The sequence below is a fragment of the Danio rerio genome, chromosome 23, assembly GCF_049306965.1.
Source record: "Danio rerio strain Tuebingen ecotype United States chromosome 23, GRCz12tu, whole genome shotgun sequence".
Taxonomy (NCBI): Eukaryota; Metazoa; Chordata; class Actinopteri; order Cypriniformes; family Danionidae; genus Danio; species Danio rerio.
The window spans coordinates 39567501-39581962 of record NC_133198.1 but is presented as its reverse complement, the minus strand read 5'-3'; the positions used below and the strand labels follow the sequence as shown (position 1 = coordinate 39581962).

Sequence of the window (14462 nt, the reverse complement as noted above, 5' to 3'; positions counted from 1 at the left end):
CGGAACTCAAATGGCTATGTCTGTCTATTTAATACAGTGGAATACTAGTAGTATACAATTTTAAACAAACATTTTTAGGTGTATTACTATTAAATTATTTCTATTAAATGTAGGCTTTATATATATATATATATATATATATATATATATATATATATATATTTTTTTTTTTACCTTATAATGAGCTGAGCCCCCTAAAAAATAAAAATAAATAACAATAATAATAATAATAATAATTCGCCCCAGGCAATATATTGTCTGGGTTGGTGTTATATAACAGTACTAAACTGCCAGTACATTTTCTATTATTTTACAGACTAATTTCTCTATATTATTTCTTATCCATTCTATTATTTCAAACTACTAAAATGTCAATAAGTCACTTTGTTAAGCTGCAGAGTTAAACATCCCAAAATGCAATTAACCACCGTAAATAAATGGAAAACACTTAATAAAAAATATGGAAACTGTTCAGTGACAGATTTTATTTTTTTTTACAGTATAGTATTTAGCTTAAAGTGCAATTTAAAGGCTCAACTAAGTTAATCAGGTTAACTAGGCGGTTTGGGATAATTCGGCAAGTCATAGGACAACAGTGATTTGTTCAGTAGCCAACTAAATAATAACAGTAATAATAATAATAATAATAATATTAATTTAAGGGGGTGATGATATTATTAAATTATTATGATTCTTTTTTATTTTAAATGCTTTTTATCCAGCCAAGGCTTCCTTCAGACAAATAAAAACAGTCCTTGCTCGATTAAACAGCACATGGGAAATATTTTTTTTAAAAATTAGTAATTGCACAGGCTAATAATTTTGTCTGTAACTTATTCTGGCTTCTATGAAAAGTACATAAAATACTAAGTGATTATGGCAAGTTTGATTATATATTTTAAACTATTAAAATCTTCCTGCTGACAAATGTATAAACCAAATGGCGTGGATGATACTATTCAGACTTACATTGAAATGTGCAAAGCAGAAAGTATTAGCCAATTATTTGGATTAATCAATCTGAAACTTAATGGCTTCCCCTGATGACAAAACAATTGCGAAAATCTTTCTTACAAAACAAATCCATCCTATAAATCACCTACATTTAGTCATATGTGGTACTTCTCTTTATTAACTGCCTTTTCCAGCACTTCATTGCTCAGTACAGAGCAAAGTCAAGTCAATATCCAGAGACATCCATAAAGAAAACCTCTGAAGCAGATTTTAAAAACAGACATGCTGTAGGACGTGGATGATGAATTCAGTTAATTTCAGCCAGTGTTTCTCCCTCATGACCATCCCGCAGGTTAAAGGAGAGACGTTTGGCTTTGATGAGAGCTGAGAGTTTGACCCTTCAGCGATCATGTGGATGTTTATCTCATGACATCAACAGCAAACACTTTCAACCAGAGCGACCTCATTCCCGTCCGCTGATGGAAATGCCTTTTGAGAGGTGAGGAGTTTAGAAATAACCCCCCATAAACGCATATAATAGAGTTATTAGTAGGACCACATGGAATCTGCATACACAGACTTCCGCCGATTTTTTTAACCCATCAATGAGTCTATTTATTTTAATAACTGATAAAGACAAAATTATTAGTCCTCCTGTGAAATTTCCTTCTTTGTTTTTCCAATTTCTTTTAGTAGACGTATGAGAAACTTGCTTTGTTCACCAAACAAGTGGATCTAATTGGATTTTCTGTATATTTTAAAGAAGTTAACATTATTCTTTTTTTATTTGTGATCTTAAGTTTTTATTTTCTATATTATTATCAAAATCATTCCACATAAATCTGCAGGAATATCAAAAAAGAAGTGTCAGCAGATTCTGTCTGGCCCTGGTTATTGGCTATATTTTGTTTCATATCTGACCCAGATTGTGGAGTCAGTGAGCTGAACTCAAGAACTGAATCAATGTTTTGTTCTGAGTCACTTAAATGATTCACAAGTTCAAATCACTCAGTCTCAACCACAGAAGCTACAAGTTTAACGTTTTGGATTAGGGATGCTTGCCTTTCTAAAATAAAACTGAAAATGTGAGTCAAACTATCGTCAAATGCATGCTGGGATGTTTTGAAGCACTGGTTTTGTGGTGGTGATGGTACAATGAGAAAAAGGAGGAATTCACTTTCAGTCTTCCCTTTTCTCCCCCACCCACGCTCCTTCAAAACAGAGCACTCTTTTCCAGAAAAAAACGCTGGGTACGATTCTCACTGCAGTCAAACAAGAGACACCATTGTGAACATTGAAGTCCTGGTTTATTCTCAACACATAACCTTTGAGTGTTCCCAAAAAATTAGATTAAAGAATAAACAAAATGTCAGATGAAGATGAGGCGTGACTAAAGAGACAACACGGGAATGTTAACCACAAAGACTCGCAGAGAACAGTAGATCAGAGATTCTAATCAGTGATTTACAATGGATCTCGTTTCAAAGGAAGAAATGCGAGAAGGTCTTATCAGTGCAAACTCACAACAACAATGCAAAGGTGTTGATGTGTGACAGTGTTCTGTTGGGTGTTGGTAGGATGTTGCTTACAGGACATCTTCAAGTAAAATGAAGATTTTTTTTCGAGGATGAAAAGTGAAATGGAAATGTTAGCTGATACCAATAACCACTAATGTTAGATTTTGTTCTAATTATTATTATTATTATTATAACTCAGAGACCAATAAATTTCATAATGTGAAGACCCAATCAAAAACCTCACGGACAACAGAGTCTGAACTGAAGTACTCTCAGAAATGTTGTTTTTTTTTGCTGCTTGTTCAAACTACTTATTTAAAACGAGCTGAAATCAACACAATTCTTGAGTTTTTTGAGGGCCCACCTAATTGTTTTATATTCAATCCTCTTAAAAATTCAATTAAAGGTAACCAAGTTAAGTTACACGCCCACCGACTGCACAGTCGTCACTGGCCATTAGCTGCTCAAAGGTGTTAAGAAACAAAACAAACTGCCCCAAAGGTCGCTTTAGTGATCTTTTTCGAACTGCCAAAACGAACACAAAGAACTTTGTTGTGGCCAGATTTGGTTTGTATTTATGTAATTTCAGTCATTTATTTTAACTTCGTTTGAAGTTTATCTTGGAGGCTTAATGACATAAAACCGTTTGTTAATTAGAACAGTGGTCCCCAAACCTTTTATTACCGTGGACTGGTCAGCGCGCGACAATATTACTGCTGATTGGGGGTTGGTTTGTAGGTTTTTTCAGAGAATGACAAGCTGACAAAACGTTGCTGTCATTCTGATACAAGTTTTATTTATGAAGAAAATTACAAAGCACTGCAGTGTTTGGGTGTTCTGTGTTTGTCTCAGATAATTCATTAATAACCAAATTGTGTAGATTTCATACAAGCTGAAGCTGATCAGTCAGTTCTTGTCACGTGACTCGTTGTGCGCTCCCGGCATTCATTCTACTGTGTGCATCTGCAAGCTGCTGGAAATAATGAACTTGTGCCAACTCTAGAAAAGACGTGATATGCAAAATGCCTGTTTGTCTGAGTTTCATTCGCGATCTCCAGCAGTTCATCTTCTTGCATAGGCATGGTGGATTCACCCGATTTGTTGACAAATCGGTTGTGGATCTATTGCTTGGTAGTTCATGGGTCCTTTACTTGGCCTTTTCCCCTTAGCAAAGAAACTTTCCAAAGACGTCTGTTTCTTAGATTGCTGCTTGTAAGTTAATTTTGGACACTCAAGTGACTGAGATGTAAGCGGGACAATACCGTCATTTTTTATAATGAAAGTTTTTTTTAAATAAAAGACCATTCAGACTCAGATTATAAATAAAAAGGAAATAATTAATGATTTCTTGTGCGGCTCGGTACTTGCAGTATTGACCCATGGACCGGTACTGGTACCCTGTGGTTAAGGACCACTGTATGCAAAACATGTTTTTAAGTCACTTAGAGTGAATCGCCAAAGACACTATTAGTCACCTTTTAATAGTTATAGTGCCACCTATAGGCAGATTACTTTGAAATTTAGCACACTTTTCTACAATCACATGACGCATATGCATGCCAAATTTCTTAAACATCGAAGCATTCATTTATGAATTACAGTCCCTTTTATAATATATCTGGTAACACCCATTTTGTAAACGATCCAATTGTAGCAGTCCAAATGCAAAAGATCAACTTTTTCTTGATAGTTATTGATCTAGGCAGTTAAGAGTTTAGGAGTTGTGAGTGATTTCGTGTTCTGGACTACCTTCAGGCAGATCATTCAGAGCTAGACTTGATCCCCTAAAGAAGCATTTTACAGCTGATATCAGTATGGTTGCAGATAGCTACAAGACGCAACTTGCAGTCAGGTAAACATGCAAGGCATTTAGAGGAGTACAAGTTACATGCCAGAGTTAACACCCGAGTTAAAAGATCAAAGTGATGCTACAATTTGAAAGTACAACTAATACGACATTTTATACCAAGCAAACAAATAATAGCTGACCTGCAGAGTGTTTAGCGGAGCAAAAAATCCTCAGAAATGAGAGAGATGAACTGAATTTAAGCACTCTGGAGTCTTCGTGATCAGATCATGTGACTCACAGCATGACCAGTCTCTCTTGACTGTTTTGAATACAAACAGATATCCAGCAAGCAGAAAAGACAACCCAGAGTCCAAAAAGTCCACCCAGAGCATTTATGAATGTGAAATAAGCTGCACAAATAGGCCCTCCAGACACTTCATTATGGTGAAACATTTGGGAATTGCCCAAAAGAGAATGTTTATATCAAGGCTGATGTTTTTTTTTAATTTATCGAAAACAAAAAGACAGTAAAATGTCGGGACGCATCAATATTAGTTTTTTTAAAAGTATCGATATTTCTTTCTTGGTACTTGCCGATACCAATACCTGTACTTTTTTGGGGATGTGACAGTTTTCCAGGTACGACACGAGAGTAATTTTAGGACATAATTCCCAAGTGCAATATTATTACAATATTAAAATAACTGCTTTTATTTTCTAATAAGTGAGAAAAAGCAAAATGTAAAGGATGTGGATGGTAACAACTGTATATGTTCAGAAAACGGATAAAGAGACTTTATTAATGCACTGATAGCCATTGACTTCCATAGTATTTTTTCCCCAAAATTGACATCAAACATTACCAATTGACACCAATTTCATTTCTTTTCAACAGAAATAGAATTATTTTAATAGGAGTACATTTTGCCTGAATTATCCCTTTATAGCAGGGGGTCTGTGGGATCCTAAAATGTTTTAAATTTCAGAAACAAAATTTCAGGCCTTAAAAAAAAAACAATCTAAAATTTACTATACTCTTTTGTTGGATGTTTTAAATCATTTTAAGCAGGTCTTCATTTTCCCATATTCTGGTAAATCTGGATAACATTCACCTAATTGCTAACAATCCATCTCAAAACTTTTATGGGGTGGTCTAGAGTATAATTTTAAGGCTTGGCTTTGTTTATAAGATGCAAAGCAATGTGTGCTCAGGCTACTCAGCTAACATGTAAACAACTCATATTTCCTAGTTCCTCTGAATGGCCCGCCCTCTAGGGGCTCTGATTGGTCAGCTAACATAATGTGCTGTGATTCACAGATCAGTTCCACATCAACAGGAAGCATCTCTGTTGTAATATTAGAGTGCCTCTGGCCACGCCCCTTTTCTGCAAGGGGTGCATGTGCGTAACCTAAAGAGATTGACATCATTAACCTGGATGTATTTTTTGTAGTTCCCAAACTTTGTTCGCTGTAGGCTTTGCTAAGCTAACTCTGTAAAAGCTAATGTCTCCCTTTGCATTGAACATCTTACATTCACAGAGGTTGTTTATGTTCACACAGCTACATTACACATTAACTAAAGTTTAGAATATGATATCGTAGTCGACCCCCCCTTTAACAAAAGTTTATTTATTAACTAGATTCACCAATATTGTTTTAATTTCTTCCTTTTAAATTTGAAAAAAGAAAAAAGTTATGTTAAAAAAAGCATACTACTAGAGTTTGCTTGTTTTGACACATTAAAGTATGTGGCTAAGAAATAACTCAATTTGATTTTTTAAATTTTTTTTGATGGGGCAAGTAAAAACCTTTTCCAATGGCCAAACCCATTTAGCCCTGTTTAAGTCTAAAATTTCATTCATAATTGTTTTAAAACGGTCCCAAATTTGACTTGTTAAAGCCTGCAGAAACCCTGTATAATCATGCCAAAGTGCTGTTTAATACACTAAAGCAACATTCTCGTACTTACATTACTATGAAGGGTCTCTCCTTTCTCGAACATCATCTTCAGGCTGTTGAGGGGGACGGTGGGCTTTTCGATGAGGGTCTCCACATCTCTTTGCGTCCGCTTCTCCATTGGCTGATCACTGTTGCTCAAACACTGCTGGTCTGTGCCCTCAATAAGCTGGACGTTAGTGGACTCCAGTGGGATTTTTACAGCAGACTGTTGCAGATGGTTCTGGAGGTGTGCTTTGGGTTCTGGAGATGTAGGCGTTTCGGCTGGATGTTCCCAGAGCTGCTTTAGGACACTCAGATTGCCGTTGCGAAGGCCTGGAGTCGATTTCTCCGGAGACTGCAAAAAAGAGATTTAAAAAAAAGTTTAAAAAAAAAAAAAAAACTCCTGACAGTCACTTCTGAGATTTCACAACTGAAATTTAGAGACTAGATGATGCAGACTTTGGCCTGTAACTGTATTGATCTATTGCTATAATCTCCATTGATCTATTGCTATTGACCTTTTGCTATAACAAAGATAAAAGGTTAGCATTTTTTAACAACATACATTTTTAAAGATTTTAAATGCGACAGATTTACGTTAAAATTAAAGCAAAAGACTAATTTATTATAGATTTCTGATTGACAAATCCTCAGGGAGGTCTTTATGACAATATTTAAAATCAAAGAATAAAAAAACAGAAGCATTTAAAAACAAACATGCAAGCGTACAGATTAGGCTTTTAAATATGACAGATTTGCCTGAAAATAGAGGAAAAGTAAATTTAAAAAAATGTGCTACTGACTGATAATTCCTCCGAGACATTTATGGTAATTTAATCATAGAGAACCATTTTAAAACAACATGCAGATTAAGTGTAAGATGACAGATTTACGGTAAAAGTCCAATTAAAAAATTTGTCACTGACTGATAAACCCTCTGAGGACTTAATGACAGTTTTAAAATCAAAGAAGACCAACAGAGAAGTATTAAAAAAGAAAAACAAGCAAACACTTTGAAGCAAAATCCAGATTTAGAGTTTGAGACTTAACAGAGTAAAAGTCTTATTAAAAATGTCCTTTATAGGGTAAGCTGATCATTTTAAAGCAACATATAAAAATATGATAAAATGTATAATATATAATAACAACAGATCTAAAGTAAATAGAGTAAACGTCTAATTAAAGATGTTAATGAATGGTAAATATTACAATGTTATTATAGAAGCAAGTGTTTTAAAGAAACACAGGTTTTGACTTTTAAATACAACAGACTGACTGATAAATACTCTGAGGCCTTTATTTCAGGACTTTGACATTTTTATAATAGAAAACCATTTTAAAACAAAATTTTAACAGCAGATTTAGTGTAAAACATGACAGATTTAAGGTAAAAGCCCTATTAAAATAATGTCACTGACTGATAAACCCTCTGAGGACTTAATGACCATTTTCAATCAAAGAAAACTACCAGAGATGTATTAAAAAAGAACAAGCAAGCATTTTAAAGCAAAATCCAGATTTAGAGTTTGATATTGGACAGATTTACAATGAAACGAGTAAAAGTCTTATTAAAAATATCCTTTTTTTTGGCTAATTTGATCATTTTAAAGCAACACAGAGATTTAGATTTTTAAAATATGACAGATTTACAGTAAAAGTGTAAATGTCTAATTTAAAGATGTTATTGACTGGTACAAATTAATATAGAAGTATGCATTTTAAAGCAACAGCAAGTTAAAGTTTTAAAAACAACACCTTTAAAATAGAGTTAAAGAGTAATTAAAAATATATGACTAATAAATCAGGCCTCTGAGACAAATACAATCCAAACAAACAAAAGCAGTTATTAGAACTAAATGTCTAACAAAATATCTTCAAGTGATTAGATGAAGCAAATGTTAGTTTGTTAGAAAAGTTTGATTACAAAAGCTTTAGAAACCTGGTAAAAAGGAAGGAGTGGCTCCCTCAGAGCGTGCTGCTGGAAATGAGGAAAAAATGCAGCACCAGATGCTAGTCTTTAGAAAGAATCTGCATGAGGGAACTAGACCAGCCCCCCTACAACAGGACAGACACACCAGGAAGAACAGAAAAAGGGGAAGCGCTGACAGGAAATGGGGGGAAAAAGGAAAGTTGCCGAAAGACAATGAGATTACATGCTTCAACGTAAGTACACTGTAAAAAAAAATCCTGGTTGCCTTAAAACTTAAAGCTGAATCAAATTAACTTTATGAGTCTATTGAACTTGTATTATGTTAAACTGGCTTTTAGTTTTATAACATACAATGACCTAAAAACATATGCTGTCAGGACTAATTGATCATATCGTTTTTTACAGTGTACAGGTTGAGTGAAAATTTACATTTATATGAGTTTTTTTATTATAAACAAAGACAAATGTAGACTATAAAACTTGTTATGTTTGTCTAATTGTTGATTAAATATAAAAAAGGACAAAAATCTGCAATAAAAGGGATAGTTCTCTTCAAAAATGAAAACTGTCATCATTTAAAAATCGGTTTAAGGTTTTTTTTTTTTTTGTATTCTGTTGAATACAAAAGAAGATATTTGAAGAATGTGACGTGCACAGTAGAGAAACAATACTGTGGATGGTTACAGGTTTCCGGCAAAATATCTTGTTCAACAACAGAAAAACAGAACAGAAAAAAAACTAGTGGAGGATGAGTAAAATTACAGTGTACTTTTAAAACAAGGTAACAACACAAACTGATTCCCAGTCATTATTTTTAGAAGGCGAGGCAGTGGCGTAGTAGGTAGTGCTGTCTCCTCACGGCAAGAAGGTCACTGGTTCGAGCCTCGGCTCAGTTGGCGTTTTTGTGTGGAGTTTGCATGTTCTCCCTGCATTCGCGTGGGTTTCCTCCGGGAGCTCCGGTTTCCCCCACAAGTTAAAGACATGCGGTACAGGTGAATTGGGTAGGCTAAATTGTCCGTAGTGTATGGGTGTGTGTGTAAATGTTTGTTGATGTTTCCCAGAGATGGGTTGCGGCTGGAAGGGCATCCGCTGCGTAAAAACTTGCTGGATAAATTGGCGGTTCGTTCCGCTGTGGTGACCCCGGATTAATAAAGGGACTAAGCCGACAAGAAAATGAATGAATGAATGAATAGTATTTAGAAATTAACCCCTCAGTTACATAACTATTTCTGTTTTTTGTTTTTTTTAAATCACAATGTAAAAATGCTGGGTTCCACACAATCGATTTGTGTTGGTAAAACAAACTTTTTTTTATTTTTTATTTAAGTGTATTAAACTTACAACAATCAAGTTGAATCAAAACAAACTCCAGAATTGTGTTGTTTTAGCTCATTTTAAATAATCAGTTTTAACAGCAAACGTCTTTTTTGGGTATACAGTATGACAGTTGCTTGAACATGTAAAAATATAATAAAAAAATACAGCTATATCTATAAACAAAATAAAATATTTGTTCATTCAATCATTTTACTTCAGCTTAGTCCCTTATTTATCAGGGGTCGCCACAGCGGAATGAACCGTTAACTATTCCAGCATATGTCCTCCCAGCCACAACCCAGTACTAAATAACACTAACCAAAATACTGTATAAACGAGCTAAATGATTTTAAAAATTGCATGACAATTAGATTAGTATGTTTAGATCCTTTTTAGATTAACAATTAGATCACCTCTCATGTATAAACATCCACTAAAATACAAAACCAAATCAGATTGGTATGCGAATATAAATTCACTTCACCTTTAGTTAATAATATATCAAGTACAACCTCACTTTAATGCATATTAAAGCTACTATATTTGCAGTCTTCAGGATTTAATAAAGTACAGAAAGTGACTGCTCTTTTTTTCCCCGTCTTCTTCTAAGAGTCATTTCTGTGCCTTGCTCGCACACAAAAGCAACTAAAGCATGCTAATCTGACCCCATACTTTCTACTCTTGAATGCAAGCTACAACAGCTCAAATACTTCTGGCTGATGTTAAAATGCCTCCTGGGGTCGACAACTCAAATTCCAGGCATAAGTTATGAGGCCTGCCACAAACACTCTGAACTCACTGCCAAAACACAATGCAAAGCCATGACAAAACCTTTCATTTAATATATATACGCCGAGCAAAACTTGAATGCATAAGCTACATAATGAGAAGCAGCTGCAGTCTAATATAGTTGCATACATACATGTACATCCACATCCTGCACACCGTCATTTCTGTTTACTCCTTTATCCTGACAAACTCAACTGGACCAGTTATGTAAAGCACATGGGAATTACCTGCGGATTAAGACGTCTAAATAGGGATTAAGATGACTGGACAGTGAATGCACGTGCGTTTGAAGAGCAGTAGAATATAGATGGACAGATAGATAGTAGTGGTCTAGTGGTTTGGATTACACTTTGGTTTTTTGGTCACAGATGAGACCATTTTTCAGATCAGCTAAAAAGCGGAGGAGACAAATGTCATTTGCTTTCCATTTATTACAAGAACAATACCGCAAGAAACTTTTGGTTTTAACAAACAGAACTTAGAAGCTGTCATTTTGTTAAAAATAAAATGAAGAAATAATCAGCTGAATAAAAATACACAGTAAAATATTCATTACTGTAAAAAAAGTATTGTTACTACTACTGTATACATAATATTTTGTACAAATTATAATGTTAGATTTATACATTTACATATTATGTTTACTTTTTGTCTCATTTTCAATAAATGATTCAGTTATTCACTCATAAAACCATGTTTCATTGCTAGATGACAGTGTTGGGCAAGCTACTTGAAAAATGTAGTGAGCTAAGCTATTAGCTACTCTACTTAAAATGTAGCTTAACTACATTAAAAGCTACCCCCTGGGAAATGTAACAAGCTAAGATAAAAGCTACAAGGCAAAAGTAGCTTAGCTACATCCAAGCTATTTTTGCCATTTTCATTTAGAAATCGAAGCAATATATATATATAAAAAGTTGACTGTTGGGTTTTACAGTGTGACAGAAAACACCCTTAATAACCCAAGTACCCCACCACATCCCGCATAACCTACCACAACTTGTTCTGTCATCATTATATTTTATTGTTACAAATTTAGGAAAAAAAATAGAAAAAAAATGTGGTAATCCACAGGTTACGCGTGTTCCGATCCGTACAAACCACTGTTTTCCATTACACCCATAATTAATTAATTGATAAGAAGATAAATAATTAAGTTAAATTGAAGAAGATAAATTGTTTAGATAGATAGATAGATAGATAGATAGATAGATAGATAGATAGATAGATAGATAGATAGATAGATAGATAGATAGATAGATAGATAGATAGATAGATAGATAGATAGATAGATAGATAGATAGATAGATAGATAGATAGATAGATAGATAGATAGATAGATAGATAGATAGATAGATAGATAGATAGATAGATAGATAGATAGATAGATAGATAGATAGATAGATAGATAGATAGATAGATAGATAGATAGATAGATAGATAGATAGATAGATAGATAGATAGATAGATAAACTATTAAGCTTTCCCAAGAAAAAAATAATTAAGAATTAATAATTATTTAATAATTAACTAATTTTAAATAAGTAGTTTGAACAAAGCAGGAAAAGTGCAGGCATGAATAACGAGGGTGAAAACTCACTTTTTTCTTGTCCAAACTTGTTTCTTCTGCTGCCTTCTGGTACCTGAGAAGAAATGAAGTGGAAAACCTGTTCACTCAACGCCTTCCTAGTCAACTGGGATAATAATATTAAAACAAAAAAATAATAATATTGCATAAGATTTGCACTGTAGATCTGCCAGACGATAAAGACTGTCAGTCAGGTGTTGTGTATATGTTTTTGTAGTATATTATATTATTACTTGGGTATTCTTATTGAAACTGCAGAGCCAATGCTATGAAGTTTCTTTCTGTGTGCGAATGACAGTAAAGTCAAAGTCAAATGCTGTACTGTAATTTGCCTCATTTAACATTTGTTAAGTATATATTTGCTGACTTGATTTAACATCTTAACTAAACTGAACTGATATTCTTGCTTGGAGTTAATAGTTTTTGCTCTTTCAACATTTTATTAATTTACGTTTTGTTTTTTAGTTTTTTACAATTCACAAAATTGTGGTTTAAAGCATAAAAAAATTTGAACATAAAATATCTACAAATATTTCACCCAATTCATTAATCATTTTTTCCCCAGTTTTTTCTGAGCTACTGTAACAGCAGTTAATATACCATCAAATATCATTTGACATGAATTATTTGATAAAATATTAAAATGACTAAATAATTGTGAAAAGAGAGTTTTGAGTTTATTGCAGCTTTCCTGGCTATTGTATGGCAAAAACAGGTAAAACGTAAAAATATTTTTATAAATAACACTTTTATATAATAACTAGGTTTAAAACAATAAAATAATAACATTTACATCAATAAACAATACATAACACAAGATAAAGTTTCATTCACGTTTATAAATGATTCCCTCAAATTTATAAATAATAAATCATTTTCATAACATTAAAAATATGGTATTGCAAAAGTATGCGTCTTAAAAAAAAATGAATAAAGTTGTAGTAAATATAATGGTGTATATGATCACTTATTCCTTAACAGAAGTGTTTTTTTATTATATATAAATATATCCATTAGAATAAATGGGAATAGGACACTGTGCTTCCATTATATGTAAAACTTTTGTAAATTATATTTGATACAGACACCTGAATGGAATGTCTGTGTGTGTCTCTCCGTCTGTCCGTGGGTCGCGTCTGTTTGTGTGTTTATCCATCCATCCATCCATCTATCAGAGGAGCTAGTTGTGTATTTTCGCACTATAAACCAACTCTGGCCAATCAGCAGATGGTGTTTGTTATTGTTTGCCTAATACTTGTCTGATCCCAGTTTAAATCCTGCATCTTTCATCTGCCTGAAATCTAAAATATCCCTTTCAACCTTTAGTGGCCTCTAGTGGTCATGTGGAGCAGCGCAGACAACAAAACTGGACTGTCTTGATATTGCATCCAGTTTTATTTGATGACGTCAGAAAGTGAACCTGAAGGTGTTTTGGATAATCTAATAACTCTTGGAGGAACTTTTAGAAATTCCCAAATGACGAAAGCAGGAAGTTCGGTCTGATTTTCAAAGAAAATCTACAGCAAAATTACTGCTGGCTCTGAATGTTAGGTTAAACAAAGTGATGAACACAAAGAAATATCACAAACGCTAAAAAGAAGACTACTTAACACACAGGATTTATATTTGACCACACCTATTAAAGGTCAGTGGTCAGATCGCAATCCAGTTAATCCTTCACTCTGGTTTCTTTGATGCTCAGTAATTCTGCGCTGTCGGGATGTTGGAGTCATTGATGTATATGTGGAGAGGAAGCCAGAGGCAAAATGCTGGAAAAGACATCAGAAAATCTGACAGGAGATGCACTGGAAAAACTCCAGATGCTCTCTGAAATTCCTCCACACAGGAAACACAGCAACTGCAAGCCAACCGATGTGCTTATAATGAGTTGGCCAGCAGAAATTCAGCTGTAAATCAAACCTATAGAGTCCAACGTCTGAGAGCAGACAAACAAGGAATGCAATAAGGAGCTTTAAGAAACAGCTAAAGATTTGTCTATTAAATGACTATTGATGACATTTCTTTATAATTTTAAATTCAAATCCTCATTATATTGCCAATTAACTTTAAATAAAGAGTTTTTGTCAGCATGCTCCATTCAAATTGTTCATTAATTATAAAAACAAAAAATGAGAAAGAGACAGAATTGAGTTTATTGCCATATCAGCTTCTCTGACTATATGGCAAAAAAAAAAAAAAAAAGTTCATCACATTTTTATAAATAACACTTTTCTATAATTATAAAAACATTCTAACAATTAAAAGTCATCAACGGTAATAAAAAACACACAAGATAAAAACATATAAATAATAATGATAATGATATTATATAAGATAAAAATCTAAAACAGCTTTTAAAGTTTACCTTTGCTTTAAAAAAAAAGGACAATTTGAGAAGGATTCACATTTAGAAATTCTCTAAAAACTCTGTCATTTACTTCTGCATTCTTTAACTTTTAAAGGTCCGTACTGGCCCAATAGCCCAAAGGTAGTTCCGTTCTCTCATCAGTTGGAATAGAATAACTTTTGTATAGATTATGATAGAATTTTTTTCTTTTTTCCTACTGACATGTACAGGAACCAACAAAATTAATTACAGCAAACTAAACCACACAGAACCTAAAAGGTACACTTTCAATT

General features: G+C 33.5%; 1 protein-coding gene across 1 annotated transcript in view; it reads right to left on the bottom strand.

Annotated features, from left to right (window-relative positions):
* The window catches only part of lima1a (LIM domain and actin binding 1a), a 38713-nt gene that overhangs the window by 16945 nt on the left and 7306 nt on the right, over positions 1 to 14462 (bottom strand). Inside the window, 2 exon segments of the mRNA NM_131664.1 lie at positions 6230 to 6553; positions 11835 to 11877. Coding sequence (NP_571739.1) covers positions 6230 to 6553; positions 11835 to 11877 — 367 coding nt within the window.